The 19,497-nt window shown below is 36.8% G+C and overlaps 1 protein-coding gene across 8 annotated transcripts in view; it reads right to left on the bottom strand.

Moving 5' to 3' along the window:
• TRIP4 (thyroid hormone receptor interactor 4) overlaps positions 1-19,497 on the bottom strand; it is a 57,357-nt gene that overhangs the window by 14,648 nt on the left and 23,212 nt on the right. For 7 of the 8 annotated variants that reach the window (XM_079125668.1, XM_079125667.1, XM_079125670.1 and 4 more), the window contains 3 exons: positions 13,807-13,994; positions 9,753-9,877; positions 7,477-7,568 (listed from right to left, as the gene is read on the bottom strand). In XM_079125668.1, the coding sequence (XP_078981794.1) occupies positions 7,477-7,568; positions 9,753-9,877; positions 13,807-13,994 (405 nt within the window). Of the gene's footprint in view, positions 1-1,633; positions 1,887-7,476; positions 7,569-9,752; positions 9,878-13,806; positions 13,995-19,497 lie in introns of those variants that run through there. The other variant, XM_079125669.1, reaches the window with a different exon arrangement.

The raw sequence follows: 19,497 nt of genomic DNA, 5'->3' as shown, positions 1-19,497 counted from the left end.
TAAAGGTAAAATTAAGGTATCACAACAAGTGATTGATTCTACCTACATTAAATCTCTTATATCTGTTATTCTCCTGCCTAATTCCATAGGCATTATACTAAAACAGGTCTTTTTATATCTCTACCCTAGACTATAACACTCTTCTCACTAGTCTTCCCACATTCGTAATCTTTTCACTTCAATCCATCTTCCACATTGCTGCCAATGAATTTTCCTCAGGCAAAGCTCCGATCATGTTATTGCCTCATAAAAACTTTAAAATCCCCTTCCCATCCTGCAACTCACTACAGAAAAAGGTCTTAATTCTGTAGCCTATCATTCAAAGCTATCTACTTTCTGACCACAATCTACCTTTCCATTCTTGCTTGCTGTTCCTTCCTCTTCCCTCACACATTTCTTTCAGCAAGCTGATTTGCCATCATTATTCATACATCCTTATGACATCCCACCAGTGTTCAGGCTGACCTTGACCATGATATCCTGCCTTAGCCTCCAGAGTAGCTGGGATTACAGGTGCACACTGCCTTGTCTGCCCTCCCACCTCTGCCTTTGCTCACATTACTTTCTCTCTTTGGAATATGCTTTTCTTTTTTTATTTTGTGGTACTGGGGATTGAACCCAGGGTCCTGCACATATAAGGGAAGTGCTCTACCACCAAGCTACATCATTAGCCCTTTTTATTTTTTGAGATGGCCTCCCTGAATTGCCCAAGCTGGCTTGGAACTTGGGATCTTCCTGCCTCAGTCTCCCAAGTAGCTGCGACTACAGGAGTGCATCACCATGCCCAGCAAGAATATACTATGCTAACATGTAAATAGGAAGACTTGGACAGCAGATTCCCGATTTTAACATGCGTTGATCAACATTACACAAGTTGTTTTTACTCTCTGAGCTTTAAGTTCCCTTATCTATAAAAGAGGGGTAATGGTATCTTGCCTAGAATTGTAAGGTTCAGAAAGTAACATATAATAGGCGTGGCACAAAAGTGATCAAAAATGATAGTGTTTATTATTTTCTTCAAGGCAAATTCAAAACCATTTTTCTTTCTTTTCTTTTCTTTTCTTTTTTCTTTTTTTTTTTTTTTTTTTTAATTACTGGGGACTGAACCCAGGGCATTGTGCATATTGAAGCCATGTCTTAATAGTTTTGTGGGTTTCCTCTGAGTTAGAAGTAACCATTCCCTTCAAATCAGCAGAGGCAGTCTTTCTCCTGTTAATACAGTTATCTTGGGCTGGAAGTGTAGGTCAGTGGTATAGTGTTTGCATAGTATATCTGAGGATCTGTGTTTGATCCCTAGCATTATTAAAAAAAAAAAAAAAAGTCACCTTTTTAAAAATATTTTATTTGGTTGTTAACATACATATCTATCTGGTAGCCTTTCAGATTTCAAAGGAAAGAACCTATGGATCTTATTGTTTCCTTTAGTGTCTAGAATGGTGTCTGACTTATAGTAAGCCTTCAAATATTTATTGATGAAAAATACGCAAGAAAATTTTAAGAATTACATGTTCACTGTCAGGTGAAAAGATAAACATTGAAGAATTCACACAAATACACTGAAAAGTGGTAATATTCCTCATCTCTCTTCAATTGTGCTTCAGTATAACAGAAAGCACGTATGTACGCACACACACATACCCACACAAAGAGTTATTCCTTAAAACATTTTTTTTTTTTTGATCCTGAGAATTGAACCCAGGAGTACTTTGTCACTGAGCCATATCCCAGTCCTTTTTTAATATTTTGGGACAGGGTCTCTCTAAGTTGCAGAGGCTGGTCTTGAACTTGCGATCCTCCTGCCTCAGCTCCCAATTAGCTGGGATTATAGGTGTGTGTCACTGCGCCAGGCTCCTTAAACCATATTCAAATAGGTATTTGATACTCATCTGAAAACAACAATAAAGACAGCCTGTTCTGACCGAGAAATTTTAGTCTTCATGAGAATTCTGAAAATAGGTTCCCTATCTCAGGTGAGCTATGATTTTAAAGAATTATTGGGATTAGGCTAGTTGTTAGTGATAATATAATAGCCTTGTGATCCCTTAAGAATATTCTGAGGTCTATGAATTTGCAGATTTTCTCTGTTTCTATTTTTATTTTTTTTTATGGTGCTGAGAACTGAACTCAGGGCATCACACATGCAAGTCAAGAGCTTTACCACTGAGCTATACCTCCAAATCCCTCACAAATTTTAAAAGATAATTTAGGGCCTTTGCCTTTTCAAGGCCAATTCCTGGTCTGCATATTGATATCACTTCCTTCAGTTTTCTAATTTCTAATCTCTTAGACTCCATTAGTGATGCAAGCTCTTGACTTACAAACATGAAGTGATATCTGTAATCTTCCTGAAGATCTAGGTTGCTTAGACACTCTTTTGAAGGAACAAGTCATACTCATACTCTCTTCTCTACTGGAAGACTAAAATTCTATTGCTGGTGTCAATTACTGGATATAGGCACTCAGCAGAACTGCTTCAGCATAATTCCTTGAAGATAGGGTCTTGGCTGTTATAAAAGCCATAAGATCAAATGAACTAAAGGGTCAGAAAGCTGGCAGGAGGCGAATGGATTCAGTTCAAAAGAAACAGAATAATCAATGACCTTGGGGATTTCAGACAAATCAGATTTTCTTTTGAAGGCAGGGATAAAAATAGCACAAACACAACACAGACTCATAGAAACAAAAGCCACTAACTCAACTTTTTGTCTGAAGACTTGTTAGGTCTAGAGAACTGTTCACAACCACAGCTGCTAATGGTTATGGATTTGGCAATCAAAATGTCTTTGTTAGGGGAAAAAAAAAGTTTTAACTGCTTTACTATTGAGGTTACAAACCACAGCCTTGATGCATTGTTGCAGTCAGAGTCTTCCCTGCTGTTTTTGAGAGCTTACATCTGCTGCTGGCAGATAAAATGCTGGCAAACTGCTAGGGCTCCTTCCAAGGGAATATAGGAGAACAATACAGAGATGACTCTTCTCTACCTTTCTCCCCCAAGTTAAGTCCACAGCCTTTTCTGGATGACTCCTACCTAGTCTAGGTTATCCTCTGCTATTACTGAGGAGAGTTGGGAGTTGAGAGGGGTTTTCTTCCTGGCACAAATTAGCCACGTTGGCCAAATTAGTCTTAAAACATAAAAGGAAGACAAGTTCTTAGCTCAGGGAAGAGCATGTTAAGCAAATATTTTTTAAAAGCCACTTATAGTGTAGTTCACTTAATTTTAAAACATTGACAAAATCTTTTCTGTTCTTTATTTATTTTTTATTATTTATTTATTTTTTGCGGTACTGGGGATCGAACTCGGGGCTTTGTGCTTGCGAGGCAAGCACTCTACCAGCTGAGCTATCTCCCCAGCCCCTGTTCTTTATTTTTTAGAGAACGAAATGATCACACTATGTAAAAAAATAGTGAGGGCTTAGTATATTTTAATTTATCAAAGAAAAGTCAAGAATGTAATGTCAGAAATAAATAACTGAGTTTCTTTGGAGAAGAAAAATGTTAGGAACAGAAATGGAGAAGTAAAATGTGGTCCAAGTCACATAGGAAGTTACTTTCAGTTGAAATAAAAATGATTAAATCCACACTGTATTTCAAGCAAAATGTGATTCAGTTGGGGATAAGAAATGAGTGCCGAGATACCGAAGGACACACAACTTAGGAAACTTTCCTGGATGGTTCTTTCTATGCACTGACTTAAAAGGATAAAGGAGAAACAGATATAGCAGACAAATGCTTCCTAAACTATATATACTATGGTACCAATTTTGCAGTATGTAAACAAATAATATGCAAGTGTATGTAGTGGGGGGAATTTATGCTAGTAAAGGTTTGGGAGAGCTGGGGATGTAGCTCAGTGATAGAGCATTTGTCTAGCACATGGCCCTAGATTCAATTCCCAGCACTGCCAAAACAAAAAAGGAAAGATTTAGGAACATTGTCCAGTATTATTCACCTCTCATAAAGTCATAATGCATACCAGAAAAATTCTGTAGTAATAAACAAATTTGTTTAATCCACAGACATTTTCAAGATGTATATTTCAGAGAACACCTATGCTATGGAACAGTTTTGGGGATGCTAATATAGAGCTATTGTCCCTAAATTCTCAACTTGTTTCTTTAGAAACAAGAATGAGGCTTAAAGTGTAGAGTACTTGCCTGACAAGTGTAAGGCTCTGATTTGATCCCCAGCACCATGAAAAAAAATAAATAAATAAGGCTGGTATAACTACATAATTACATTTCTTACATCATAGAACTCTAGTTCAAACAGAGATAGGTAGATGATTACACCAAGGGTGGTTGAGACATTTTCCAAGAAGGCAGCCGCTGCCAAAGCTCCACCTTTTTTTTGTATGTTACTGGGTTTTGAACGCAGAGTGTGCTACCACTGAGTTACATCCCCAGTCCTTTTTATTTTTTATTTCGAGGCAGGGTCTCATTAAATTGCCTAAGTTGGCCTTGAACTCGCCATCCTCCTGCCTTAGCCTCCTGCCTCAGCCTCCTGAGTTACTGGGATTACAAGCATAGCCACTGCACCCAAAGCTACAATGTTTAGAAGTGAGAAGATCTTTATCCAATAAATAATACCAACTATTATCAATTAGCTTTGTCAATCCTGAGTATATTCACATGCTACCCTCAAACACAGGAAAGAAACAATGGTGAAAAGCCACAGAAAAGCTGATGACCATAGGGAAAATGATACAGGATTCCTGTATTTGACAAAGCCTAGGCTTCTGGCATTTTGCTATATTTTAATGTCATACATAAGGAAAATTCATAATGAGAACTGCCCGGATTCCAGCTGGGAACATATTAAAGGATTCCTACAATTCTACATGCTGCCCTCAGCAACCTCAGAACATAAACAATGTAAGCTTAAGGAGGAACATGCTGACGTGAAAAGGGTATCCTTGAGAAACCAAAAAAGATTTGTTTTTTTAATTACATCCTAATTCTTGTAACCCTCATGATATTCCATATTTTAGGATTATAGTTTCCTGTACAAATTTGTGGCAGAAAGATCAGTTAACTGTCTAGAGACTGAAATAATTTGACCTTGTGTCAGGAGGTAGTTTTCTTGATCAATAAAGGAGAAAGGAAAGCCAGGCCCCTTTCCAAAATCACCATCCACACTGACAGATGCAGTTGGGTTCTCTTTTATAGTGTAACTATAACATGAAGAGAATGATGTACTAAGTCATATTAAACTGTTAAGAACTATAAGTCTCTAAAACTATAAAGCCTATACCAATATAAGGTATTTTTATCATTAATTCTATAGTGGGGGGGGGGAAGAGCGCTGAGGATGTAGCTCAGTGGTAGCTGCTTTCCTAGCATGCATGAGGCACTGGGTTGGCTCTCTAACACCACAGAAAAAAAGAGAAGAAGGGAAGAGAGGAAGAATAATGACACTTGAAAAAAAAAATAATCGAAAGGCCCATAAACGGGTTGGGGTTGTGGCTCAGTAGTAGAGCACTCGCCTAGTATGTGTGAGGCACTGGGTTTGATCCTCAGCACCACATAAAAAAATAAAACAAAGTTATAAAAAAAATAATGTTTAAAAAAAAATCAAAGGCTCATAAATAGTATAGGCACAAGAGTGAAAGGAGGTGAAGGGCTCCACATGTTTATGGTTCTGTCTAGGTTTAGATCAGAGACTAATGGCAGAACAAATGAGGAGTCATCAAAATTCACACCAAAATATATGCATTGTACTCAAACACAAACAGTAATCAGAACAGACTGAAGTGGCAACCCGTAAGAAAATGAAAGACAGAAATATAGAGGGATAACAACTGTTGACTAAAATCTGTGAGGAAAAGATAGAGAAGTTGGGATGGCTATGAATAGTAAAGGGAAAAAAGGAATTATTAATAGCAAAAATGCAAAGCAGAGCCAGGCATGGGGGTACATGCTTGTAATCCCAGTGGCTCCTGAGGCTGAGTTAGGAGGATTATGAGTTCAAAGCCAGACTCAGCAATTTAGTGAAGCCCTAAACAACTCAGGAGACCTTGTCTCTAAATAAAATTTAAAAAAGGGCCTGGGATAGCTCAGTTGGTAGAGTGCTTGCCTCACATGCACAAGGCCCTGGATTCAATCCCCAGCACCACCCAAGGAAAAAAAAAAAGTACAAAAAAGCACTGAGGATGTGGCTCAGGAGTTAGGTACCCTTGGATTCAATCCCTGGGATGGAAAAAAGAAAAAAGAAAAAAAAAAAAAAAAGCAAGGCAGGCAGAGATAGGGGAGTAGCTCAGTGACAAAGCACTTGCCTAGAATGCATGAGGCCCTAAATTCAATTCCTAGCACTGCTCCCTCTTCCAGAAAAAAAGCAAGTAAGTCTGAAAAACAAAGAATTTACTGAGAAAAACTAAGCTGAAGCACATTTTGTTAAGCATAGTGGTAGATGTCCTATTGCCTAAAGTATCTGTTCAAACAACAGGAAAACCATAGTTAATAAAAATCTTCAGGCTTCATGAATGGAGTTTCTAATCTTAGATTTTTGCCAATTTGAGACTAAACATAAAAAATACTGTATTTCAGGAATTTTTCAATTAAGCTAAAGTCCTTTGTCTCCCTCTACTGTTCAAAAATGTACTTTGTTATGTCAGTTCAATCTTTAGGGATCAAAAATTTAAAAATATACACATATATGTGTACATCTACACATGCACACATATCTGGCACAGTTCAAGCAATCGGAATTCAAACACACTTGCCTATCATGAGTTCAAATGCTCCAAAAAGCATTAAGAGATCTATCATACCCAATGCCCAATCAAAATGATCTATGGGATAATTGAAGACTTCCTCTCCAAAAGAAGCAGATTTAGAAAGGGATTAAGACCCTATACTTTTTAGCTGGACTATGGCACTAGTTTTCTATTCAGAAACCAGTTCCTCATATGCCAGATAGGGTCTCTTTTCTTGCCCCAATATATCCTCTTTTTTTTTTCTTTTTTTAACATTTTTTTAGTTGTAAATGGACATAATGCCTTCATTTTATTTATTTATTTTTATGTGGTGCTGAGGATTGAACCCAGTGCCTCACACATGCTAGGCAAGTGCTCTACCACTGAGCTACAGCCCCAGCCCAACCCCAATACATCCTTATTAAAATACTTCTTTAGTGGGTATGGTGGTGCACACCTGTAATCCCAGCTACTCAAGGAACTGAGATAGGAGGATTGAAGTTCAAGGCCAACTTGGGCAAGTTAACAAGACCACATCTCAAAATAAACAAAAATAAAAAGGGTTGGAGATGTAGCTCAGTGACAGAACTCTTGCCTAGCATGTGTGAGGCCCTAGGTTCAATCGGTACCAAAACACAAAACAACAACCAAAACCCCCAACAACAATAAAGAAAAGAAAAAAAGACACCCTTTTTCTTCATATGTCTAAATGTATTTGCTAGTACTTTATTATCAGTCATGATGGCAAATCAAGCATCTGCCCAGGAGAAGTTTTCTTTACCTACCTGCTCTTTAAATTGCTTCTGGGACAAGCAATCAACTAGATCCACACAGCCCAAAAGACAACCTGATGGATAGTCATTGGGAAATTCCACATCTGAATCAAGAAAAACAAAAGGATTAGATAAATTTCCTTCTTTGTGATCTGGAATTCAGGAATCTGTATTGAATTATGAACAAACAACTGTTTCCATTATCTATTTGTAGACACAAGGAAAACAATGAGGTTTTTATTTGGCACAACTGTATTTCAGCAAAATATCTAGTGAATGGCTGGCTTAGTCTATTACCCACATGCTAAGCTAGGAAATTTTCCCTTTAGAAAACTATTCCCTTAGCTGGGTGCAGTGAAATCCCAGCAGCTGGGGAGGCTGAGACAAGAGAATTGCAAGTTCAAAGCCAGCCTCAGCAAAAGAGAAGTGCTAAGCAATTCAGTGAGACCCTGTCTCTAAATAAAATACAAAAATAGGGCTGGGGATGTGGCTCAGTGGTTGAGTGCCCCTGAGTTCAATCCTTGGTACCAAAAACAATAAAAAAAAAGAAAACTATTCCCTCATATCATCAAAGTTCAAGGACTGCTAATTCAGAATTAAGTGATTCTGGGCGGGGGAGAACAGAAGTAATTTGGACTAGACAGAGGGGAGTTAAGGGAGGGGTATAGGGGTAGGAATAATAGTAGAATGAATCAGACATCATTACCCTACATGTATATATGATTACATAGCCTGTGCAACTCTACATCATGTATAACTAGACGAATGAGAAGCTATACTCCGTTTATGTATGATGTATCAAAATGCATTCTAATTAGAACAAATTTTTAAAATTAAAAAAAAAAAAAAAAAAAAAAAAAACTCAAGTACCCCACCAGTTTATTTCAAACAAATCATTTCTACTATAAGCAACTGGGTCAAGACTGCAGCTTGGTGATGATGGAGTTTAGAAATGAAGAAAGTCAGCTACCAGTGACAAATGAAAAACTAAAAATGTAATTAAAAAAAAAAAAACATAAGAATGAAGGTCAGGTCAAATCTAAAACAAATCATACCAATCAAAATAGAAATGTGTTCTCCCCCCCCCCCCCACCCCCTTCTTTCTCTGCCTTTCTTTTTCTGGGGATTGAACCCAGGTCCTGGAGCATGCTAGGCAAATGCTCTACCATTCAATTATGTTCCTAATCCCAGAAATGTGGGTTTTGCTTTTTTATGGTACTAGGGATTGAACTCAGGGGTACTCTACCACTGAGTACATCCCCAACCCTTTTTTATTTTTTTATATAGGTTCTTGCTGCCAAGTTGATGAAGCTAGCCTTGAACTTGCAATGTTCCTGTCTCAGCCTCCTGAGTCACTGGAATTACAGGTGTGTGCACCACTGTGCCCAGTCAGAAATCTGTTTTTAAGAGACTCGTTGCTTAAGCTTGGAGTTTTGACTTCTTGCTTAAGCTTGACTTATTAAAAACTTTTAAAGGTGGTTCTGTAGGGCTGGAGCTGTGGCTCAGTGGCAGAGCACTCACCAAGCATGTGTGAGGCACTTGGTTTAATCCTTAACACTGAATTAAAAAAAAAAAAAAAAAAAAAAAGATGGTTCTGTAATTATGCTTTCATTTTATCTCCAAAACAATTCTGATTTGGGTAAGAGAAAGGGAAATAGAATGCCTAAGGGTCAGAAGTCTTTCTTAGGATCCAAATTTACTGTGCTTGGGGTGATTCTGAAAATTATCTACTCAAGTCAATCACCTTTGATCTATCTGAATTCAATAGTAGGTGTCTATTTGGGTCACTCCTGATTAAAAAATATGTATTATTTGTGATTTTTTCCCCCAATTTAAGGTTCTAGAGTTTATTAATCATTTGTATTACTTTCATAGTAAAAAAAGTAAAGAATATTTTCTCAGATAAAATTAAGATTAATTGGTTGATTTCTGGTATTGAAAATGATATTTTCAAAAAATATTTTTTTAGTTATTGATAGACCTTTATTTCATTTATTTATTTTTATGTGGTGCTGAGGATCGAACCCAGTGCCTCACACATGCTAGGCAAGCGTTCTACCACTGAGCTTCAACCCCAGTCCAGAAACTGATTTTTTATTTGCTCTTTTTTGAGGTAATTATGCTTTTAAATAGCTGTCTATGATTTCCCACTAAACAAATAAACACATGTAAGGTTTAAAAGTCCTTTTCAGTCAAGAAAAAGCCATAAGAAGAAGGAAATGAAAGAAGAGGAATGTCAATGACTCCTCTCCAAATATAAGACTGAAAGGAGAATACATAAATGTTACCTTTCCCACGGAGAAGACGATATGTAGCCTGGAGTTCTGAGACTTCTTGAGGGGAGGGTTTTTTGCCTGTGGCTGCTATCCAAAGACGTCCTCTGTGGGGAGTGTACCAGGATCTGCCCTCCACCCTTAAACAAACACAAATTAAATTCTAGTTTTTTGGAAGATGCCACAATATACCAAAAAACAAAACAAACAAAAAAAAAACTATAACTAATTATTCAGTTCAACAAAGAGATCTATAGAAGATATCTCACTAAGAGGGATTCTTTTGTGAAAAACATTTTGCTCCCATAATACCTTTCCCTTGAGGATGAACCCTGTTCTCTAATTTCACCTATCCTCAGAACAAAGTTTATGTCTCTCAACTCCTAGATAGTTGTCACCTTATGCCCATACCTCAGTCCTGGAGTTCTCACTACTCTTGGAACTTCTACGATCCAAAATCTGTATTTTTAAATACATCCAAATTGTACCACAGATATGAAAATCATTGCTATTCTTTGAGTCAAAGGCTAACTTTTTCCTAGAAGACTTGTTGCTTTGTTCTCCAACCTAACTGAAAAATCCTCACTGACACATAACTTTCCAAGAATGGTATTTAATATAACAGTGATTATAAATAAAATAATTATAAATAAAAACGCTTACAGGCTGGGGAGATAATTCAGCTGGTAGAGTGCTTGCCTCGCAAGCACAAGGCCCTGAGTTTGATCCCCAGTACACCCCCAAAAAAATGGTTATCTTTATTCTCTAAGTTGCAATGACACCAATATATATTTTCTAATTATTTTATATAGGGTTATGTTCTGTGTGGATAACTAAACAACTTGTTGAGTAGTTTGAAAGAATCAAATGGAATAATAGAATACATTCAGGGCTGGGGTTATGGCTCAGTGATATAGCACTTGCCTAGCATGTGTGAGGCACTGGGTTTAATTCTCAGCACCACACATAAATAAATAAAATAAAGGTCCATTGACAACTTAAAAAAAATTTTTTTAAAGTAGAATACATTCAAGAAGATTTAATTACTTTGCTATTTTCCAAGGACTACAAAAGATGCTTCTATTCACTTCCCAACAAATGAAATAAAGTACTTTGATATTATATCCCTCTTATCTCATTTATAATGGAAAATAGGGTTGTGATTTTTTTCCCCATATTTTTAGTGTTCTAAAGCAGATGAATTAGAGGAATGCCAGGCACATAGTGGGTACTCATTATGTGGAATGAACCAGAGTATGTCTTCCCTCTAGACCAAATAACCTGAAAAGTTATTGCGAAAATGGTCCCACAAATTTTGCAGAACCACCCACTTTATTTCTGTGGGATTAGTGATTGTGGGAATGGATGCTGTTCATCCTGTTTTTTCCAGTGAGAAAATTTCAATAACAGAGATCCAAAATAGATGAGAGAAATGTAAACATTCTGATTCCCTTAGCAGAAGGCAAGCTGTTTTAGCTTTCTACTTTGCAAAAAGACACCTAAGTTGCAGAGAACTGAATGAGAAAAACAGACATCTGAGGGTTTGGCTGTCCTGGAGCAAAAGCAGATTCACATGCATTTGTTCTAACAGCCCTACACACAGACTAGGAGCCAAAGCAAGAAAGCCTGACCTTCAATTAGAGGAGAAAAAGTATATTATTCCTTTAAAAATTAGGGAAATGGCAGCTAACAGTGAAACCACTAAAGTAGAAATGACTGTTCCTAAATGCTAATAATTTTTCTTTGTAGAAAGTAGGGAAATGGGCTGGGGTTGTGGCTCAGTGGTACAGCGCTTCCCTGGCACATTTGAGGCACTGAGTTCAATTCTCAGCACCCCATATAAATAAATAAGTTAAATAAAGTTCCAACAACTAAAAATAAAAATTTCAAAACAACAACAACAACAAAAAGTAGGGAAATGACTAAAGCTTGCAGAAGAGAGTGTAAAGAACACTTTGAAGACCTATCTCTGTGACTAACTAGCTTTAGCATTTAGAGCAATCTAACTGTATCTTTGCCTGCCTCGGTGTTCTCATTTTAAACTATTACATAGAGCTTCTGATTTGAAAGTTGAAATCCTATTTAAATAAAAGGTATTTTTACTGTTTGAGATAGGACACTGCCAGATACATAAAACTCTGATAAAATAAAAAGGAAAAATGAGCTTGCTATAATGATAACTGAAAGAAAAATTTAGGCAAAATATATATCATGATCTCATTATATAACAATTTGTACAAGAAAAAAACAAAGACTCTAAAATGCTAACAATAGCTATTTCTGACGGTCAGGTTACAGGTGATCTTTCTGTTTCTAGATAGTTTTCTGCATTTTACATTTTCTATTTACATGTACAAAAGCAAAGAAAAAATACTTTAAAAGTTGAATTAAGAAGAAATATAAGGGCTGGGCATGGTGGTGCATGCCTATAATCCTCAGTGACTTGGGAAGCTGAGATACGAGGACCACGAGTTCAAAGCCAGCCTCAGCAACTCAGTGAGGGTCTAAGCAACTCAGTGAAACCCTGTCTCTAAATCAAATACAAAAAAACGAGGCTGAGGATGTGGCTCAGTGGTTAAGCACCTTTGGGTTCAATCCCCAGTACAAAAAAAAAAAAGAAAGAAAGAAAGAAAAGAAGAAGAAAAAACATAAGAAACCATGGAATAGTAAACTATTATCACTAATAGATATGACTCATCTCTATAATATTTCTAGTTATTCCTCACTACTTCCTCTACTTTTAAAAAAATATTTTTAGTTGTAGATGGACCCAATCCCTTTATTTTATTTTTATATGGGACTGCAGATCAAACTCAGTGCCTCACACATGAGGCAAGCACTCCACCACTGAGTCCCAACCCCAGCCCCCTTCCTCTACTTTTTGTAGAAAAGGAATTTGTAGTAAAATAGTTTCTCAATATGATTAGGCAGATCAGTAGGAATAAAAATAATAGTTATGCTATTGTCTTTTCTTAATGTTAGTAACTTAATGAAATAAATAGATACGAAAGCCTGAAATTTCAAATAGGATCAAATCCTTAAGGTTGCTGAATAATTTATTACAAAAACAAAGCCAAGTTTTTTCTTTTTTTTTTTTTGCAGTGCTGGGGATTGAACCCAGGGCCTTGTACTTGCAAGGCGAGCGCTCTACCAACTGAGCTATCTCCTCAGCCCTCAAGTTTTGTCAACAGACTCTCTTCCAAAGATGAACAAACCTGGTATTCCTCTTTTTCTAAGTACTGAGGATTAAACTAGGGCTTTGTACACACTAGGGAAGTGCTATACCACTGAGTTATATTATAATTATTTTTATTTTATAATTAGGTTTTTATTTTTGTTTTTTACAGTGCTACAGATTGCACCTAGGGCCTCACTTACACTATGCAAGGGCTCTACCAACTGAGCTACATCAGTAGTTGCCTTTTTATTTTATTTTGAGGCAGGATCTAACTTACTCAGCCTGCCTTCAAACTTGGGATCCTCTTGCCTAAGCCTCCTGAGTAGCTGGAATTACAGGTATGTGCCACTATGCTAAGTAAAAAAATTTTAATTAATATAAAAAATTGCCAGGATTAGTGGTGTCAGCTCCCATAGTCCCAGCTACTGGGAGGCTGAGGTAGGAGGATCACTTGTCCAGGAGCTCAAGAGCAGCTTGAGCCACATAGAAAGACCCAGTTTAAAAAAAAAAAAATCTACTACCAAGTTAGTAAAATGTTATTTAAAGTTCTATGTACTGAAAATCATCAGTAAGTTGGAGAAAACTAATTCTAATTCAAAGTTTTTATCAAAGATCTTTCACACCAAGATTCATTTCTATCCTTATATTTTATATTTTATTTATCCTTATATTTTATTTTTTTTAAATAGAATATTTTTTTCACCTTCCACATTTTTTTCATTGGTGTATTATAGTTCCACATAATGATGGGATTTGTCATTACATATTCATACATGCACATAATTTAACAATATAATTTGGCCAATATCATTCCCCAACACTTCCCCCAGCTATACCTACTTCCCCTTTCCCTATCTGCTGGTCTCTTTCCTCTATTGGTTCTGTTCTTACCTTTTAATCCCTCTGACAAGCAGAGAAGCCCAGGGTTGGTGAATAGATAGGCACCAGCCACCATCAAAGCCTTCCTGGAATTCTTGATCCTGGATTCGCAACTGGTGCTGATATAAATTGAACTCTACTCCCAATCCTGTTGAATGGAAAGCCTTCTTCTGTGAGGCTGCACCTGTGTGTTCTACCCACTATACGGAAAAAAAAAAAAAGTTCAGTCTGACAAAGGAAGAATCTGAGGAAGATGAACAAATGCAAATAATGAGGAACTCACACTTGTCTGAAACAAGGCCAAGAAAGGTATAAATTCAGTAAGAGTTCCAGGTATGTTAACAAAGTGCCATATTAAAGGGTAAGTAGAATGTTGAAATCTCCATATAATGCTTAATTCCAGTAGCAGCACAACTACCAGACCAGAAGAAATGTAATTATTTCCATTTTATACTCATTAAGGCTCTATCTTGGATTCTGGAGGTCTCCTAAGATAACTGAACCAGCCAAAAGAAGGTACAACATTTTGGTTCATAATGCTTCTTGTGCTTAGGGTAGACTCACATGTTGGTGTCATAACAAAGTCAAACAGATGCAGCAGTTCTCTGACTATAGGATGTATGAAGTATTCTATTACCCTGAAATGAACAACTTGTCCACTAAAAGAAGATGGAACACTACTGAAACAAGGTTCCCATTATATAAAGGGAATAGAGAATTACAGATTACAAGTAATTATAGGAGAATAAAGAATCCTGGCAGAGTTCAGTCAGAGAATCATGAAGGTTAATGTTTCTTCCAGAGCAATAAGATCAAGTACTCCAAAATTTAAAATGTAAAAGAAAAACGGCTGTTAGGATGGTCTCAATTTTTAAAAGAAAAATTTTAAATAAAATAATTTATTTAAAACAAGACTGCTAAAAGTTCCAGTTTTCTCAACTGTCAAAGATGGATCTCTAATCTTTCGGATGGATCTCTAAAATTAGAGAAGAATATTTTCACAATAAAATTTTATGATAAATCAACTCAACAATGGATCAAGGACCTTGAAATCAGACCAGAGACCCTGCATCGTATAGAAGAAAAAGTAGGTCCAAATCTTCAACTTGTTGGCTTAGGATCAGGCTTCCTTAACAGGACTCTCATAAGCACAAGAAATAAAAGCAAGAATCAATAACTGGGATAGATTCAAACTAAATAGCTTTCTCTCAGCAAAGGAAACTATCAGCAATGCGAAGAGAGAGCCTGCAGAGTGGGAGAATATCTTTGCCACTCATACTTCAGATACAGCACTAATTTCCAGAATATATAAAGAACTCAAAAAACTCTACACCAAGAATACAAATAATCCAATCAATAAATGGGCTAAGGACATGAACAGACGCTTCACAGAAGAAGATCTACAAGCAATCAACAAACATATGAAAAAATGTTCACCATCTTTAGTAATAAGAGAAATGCAAATCAAAACTACATTGAGATTCCATCTCACTCCAATTAGAATGGCGATTATCAAGAATACAAGCAACAATAGGTGTTGGAGAGGATGGGGGGGGGAGGTATACTCATACATTGCTGGTGGGGATGCAAATTAGTGCAGCCACTCTGGAAAGCAGTGTAGAGATTCCTTAGAAAACATGGAATGGACCCACCATTTGACCCAGCTATCCCACTCCTCAGCCTATACCCAAAGGACTTAAAATCAGCATACTACAGAGATACAGCCACATCAATGTTCATAGCTGCTCAATTCACAATAGCCAGACTGTGGAACCAACCTAGATGTCCTTCAATTGATGAATGGATAAAGAAACTGTGGTATATATATACAATGGAATATTACTCAGCCATAAAGAATAATAAAATTATGGCATTTGCAGGCAAATGGATGAAATTAGAGAATATCATGCTAAGTGAGATAAGCCAATCTCTCAAAAAACCAAAGGACAAATGATCTCACTGATAAGCGGATGATGACACATAATGGGGGGTGGGAGGGGTGCAAGAATGGAGGAAGGAGGGACTGTATAGAGGGAAAAGAGGGGTAGGGGGGAAGGAAACAATAACAGAATGAATCAAACATTATTACCCTATGTAAATGAATGATTACGCAAATGGTATGCTGTTACTCCATGTACAAACAGAAACAACATGTATCTCATTTGTTTACAATAAAAATAAATTTTAAAAAATTTTATGATTCTCAACAGATTTCTTTTTCTTTTTTAAGAATTTAACCTTGAATCAAACACCATTACCCTATGTAAATGTATGATTACACAAATGGTATGCCTCTACTTTATGTACAAACAGAGAAACAAGATGTATCCCATTTATTTACAATAAAATAAAAAGAAAAAAAGGGAAAAAAAGAATTTAACCTTTACTTTTTATTTATTTATTTTTTATGTGATGCTGAGGATCAAACCCATTGCCTCATCAGTGCTAAACACAGTACCACTGAGCTACAACCCCAGCCCTGACATATCTTTTAAAAATACCACGATTAAACTGGGTACAGTGACACACACCTGTAATCCCAGAGTTGGCTAAAGAAGTTTGAGGCCAGCCTGGGCAACTTAGCAAGACCCCATCTCAACAAAAATTTTAAAAGTATTAGAGATGTAACTCAGTGGTAGAATGCTTGTCTAGCATGCACAAGGTACTGGGTTCAATCCCCAGTATACTAAAATAATACTAATAACAATAGTAATAATAATATTTTAAAACCACATTTATTGAGTAATTATGTGAAAAGCACAGACTAGGGAAACAAAATATGAAAAAAATATGATTCTTGCCAGGTGTGGTGACACACACCTGTAGTCCCAGTGGCTCAAAAGGCTGAGGCAGGAGGATAGGAGATTCAAAGTCAGCCTCAGAAATGTAGAGAGGCCCTAGGCAACTTAGCAAGACCCTGTCTCAAAATAAAAAAATTAAAAGGGCATGGGATGTGGCTCAGTGGTTAATTTCCCCTGGGTTCAATCCTATGTACAAAACACACACACACACACACACACACACACACACAAGTAAGGACAGAAGCTCTTGTGTAGAAACAGAGGAAAAATTGATCTATTATGGAATAAATGATCTTGTCAAAATGTTGGGATGTGAATAATCTTGAGGCCCAAGTCCTTTGTTATGTCTCTATTACAATTCTTGACTCTAACCAAACAGCCACTTTCCTAAATTAATCCCTCATTATCTTTTTTTTTTTAATTTTTATTTTTTGAAGTTGTAGATGGACAGAATGCTTTTATTTTATTTGTTAGGTGGTGCTAAGGATTGAACCCAGGCTTCACATGTGCGAGGCAAGCGCTCTGTCACTGAGCATAATAATCCCTCAGCCCATAATTCCTCATTATCTTTCAATAATACTATCACATAACCTGTTAACTGGTCTACTTGTCTATACTGTTAGTTGTTAAATAACCCTCTTCTACCCTACTGGTACTATGACAGTAACTTGGGTTCTCATCATCTCCCCATTATGTTCTTGCAATAACCCCGAGCAATTTTTCTGTTTCTAGTCGTAACCTTCCCTCCAATGCACTGTCTGTGTAAGCATGGACAGTTATATCAATCTTCTGTTAAAATTCTTCAAGGATTCTTTTTTGCTTACTTTAGGATAAACTCAGTCCTTATTGTGAAATACAGAGTTTTCAAGATCAGGTATTTTCTACTACACTGGGTTGAAGAGTATCCCCTGGAGTTCATGTCTACCTAGAATTTGGTAATATGACGTTAGAGAGTTTGTGGATATTTAACATGAGATCACAGTGGATTATGGTGAACCCTAAATCCAATGACTGGTATCCTTACAAAAAGAGAGGACACACAGAGATACAAATGGAAGAAGACCAAGTGAAGAGAGGCAGAGATTAAAGTGATACAGCTACAAGCCTAAGGCCACCAGAAAATGAAAGACACAAGAAAATATTCTTGTGTAGAGCCTTTGGAGGGAATGTGGTCCTGCTAACATCTTGATTTTGAAATTTTAGCTTCCGGATATGGGAAAATAAATTGTATTGTCTTAAGTCATCCAATCTGTTTTGTAGCCCTAGGAAACTAACACATCTACAAGTCCATAACAATATTTAATTGCATGTGATTTCCCCAAACCCACAATGCTCTCAAGATGCTGAGTCCTTACACATCTCATACCTTCTGCTTGGAATTCCCTCTCCAGATTTATGTACTTGGAAATTCTTAGTTATTCTTTCTTTTTTTTTTTCCCCCTTTCTTTTAGTTTTAGATGGACACATTAGCTTTATCTATTTATTTTTATGCAATGCTGAAAATTGAACCCAGTGCCTCACTTGTGCTAGGAAAGTGCTCTACCACCAAGCTACAAACCCAGCCCCTTCTAGTCATTCTTTGTCACTCTTTCTTTTGCACTTTCTCTTAGATTTATGACCATGCTCCTAAATCCTACTGTACCCACAACATATACCTATTGTAGCAATTATCTTAAAGAATTATAATCATGTATTCATACACATCTTCCCACTGATCTTGGAAGTCCTTAAGGACAAAAGCTGGGCCTTTACCTTTTAATTTCCCACTACCTAACACAGAATTTGGCACATATACAGTGATGAATGAATGTCTCAAGGTAAGCAGTCTAAAGCATTACCCTGAGTGTATTATCTCTCTGCATAAGAACTTACTGTCTCATATTTATTTACAAAAATATTAAAACTTCCTAACTAAAAAATTCTTTAGCCAGATACAGTGGCACAAGCTTATAATCCAAGTAACTTGGGAGGTTGAGGCAGGAGGATCACAAGTTTGAGGTTAGCCTCATCAACTTAGCAAAGCTCTAAGCAACTTAGTGAGACCCTATCTCAAAAAAAAAAAAAAAAAAACCCTTGGGATGTAGCTCAGTGATATAGCGCCCCTGGCGTTCAATCCCTAGTACTCCTTCCCCAAAAGTAAAAGAAAGAAAAAAAGGTTCTTTAGGGATCTGGTCCTACCTACCTAATTCTACTCTATTTCTCATTATAATAATCCATCTTGTAAATCCTACCTAGCACATCTTCACCATTTTATATATATATATATCTGTTATGATTTGGATCTTGAATATCCCCCAGAGGATCATGTGTTAAAGACTTGGTTCCAGCTGATAGGGTTACAGGGAAGTGGTACAACTTTTAGTGTAGGGATTAGTAGAAGGAAGTTAAGTAATTAGGGGTGTAACTGTAAAGAGGATATTGGGACCCCAACTCCTTCCTCTTTCTTTCTTTGCTTCCCAGCTGTCATGAAACAAACTATTCTGCTCTAGCATATGTACTCTGCCATGATGTCCTGCCACAGGTCCAAAGCTATGGGGTGATGATGGACTGAAACCTCCAAAATTGTGAGTCAAAATAAATCTTTCATTCAGCGCTTGCCTTGCAAGCACAAGGCCCTGGGTTCGATCCCCCGCACCCAAAAATAAATAAATAAATAAATAAATAAATAAATCTTTCATTCTTATAAGGTGATTACCTCAGGTATTTTGCCACAGCAACAGAAAGCTAACACAATACCCTATGTTTTTGTGAGAACATGCCTTTAAAAGGTTCCTATAGTTCAAACTACCTGGAATGTTTTTTTATCTACTATTTCTGAAAATCCATTTTTCTTTTTGTGGTACTGGGGATTAAACCAGGGGTGCTCTACCACTGAGCAATATCTTTTTATTTTTATTTTTTA

Source organism: Sciurus vulgaris (genome assembly GCF_902686455.1).
Source record: "Sciurus vulgaris genome assembly, chromosome: 2".
Classification (NCBI taxonomy): domain Eukaryota; kingdom Metazoa; phylum Chordata; class Mammalia; order Rodentia; family Sciuridae; genus Sciurus; species Sciurus vulgaris.
The sequence above is the reverse complement of the archived record's forward strand: the minus strand, read 5'-3'. Positions and strand labels throughout refer to the sequence as shown.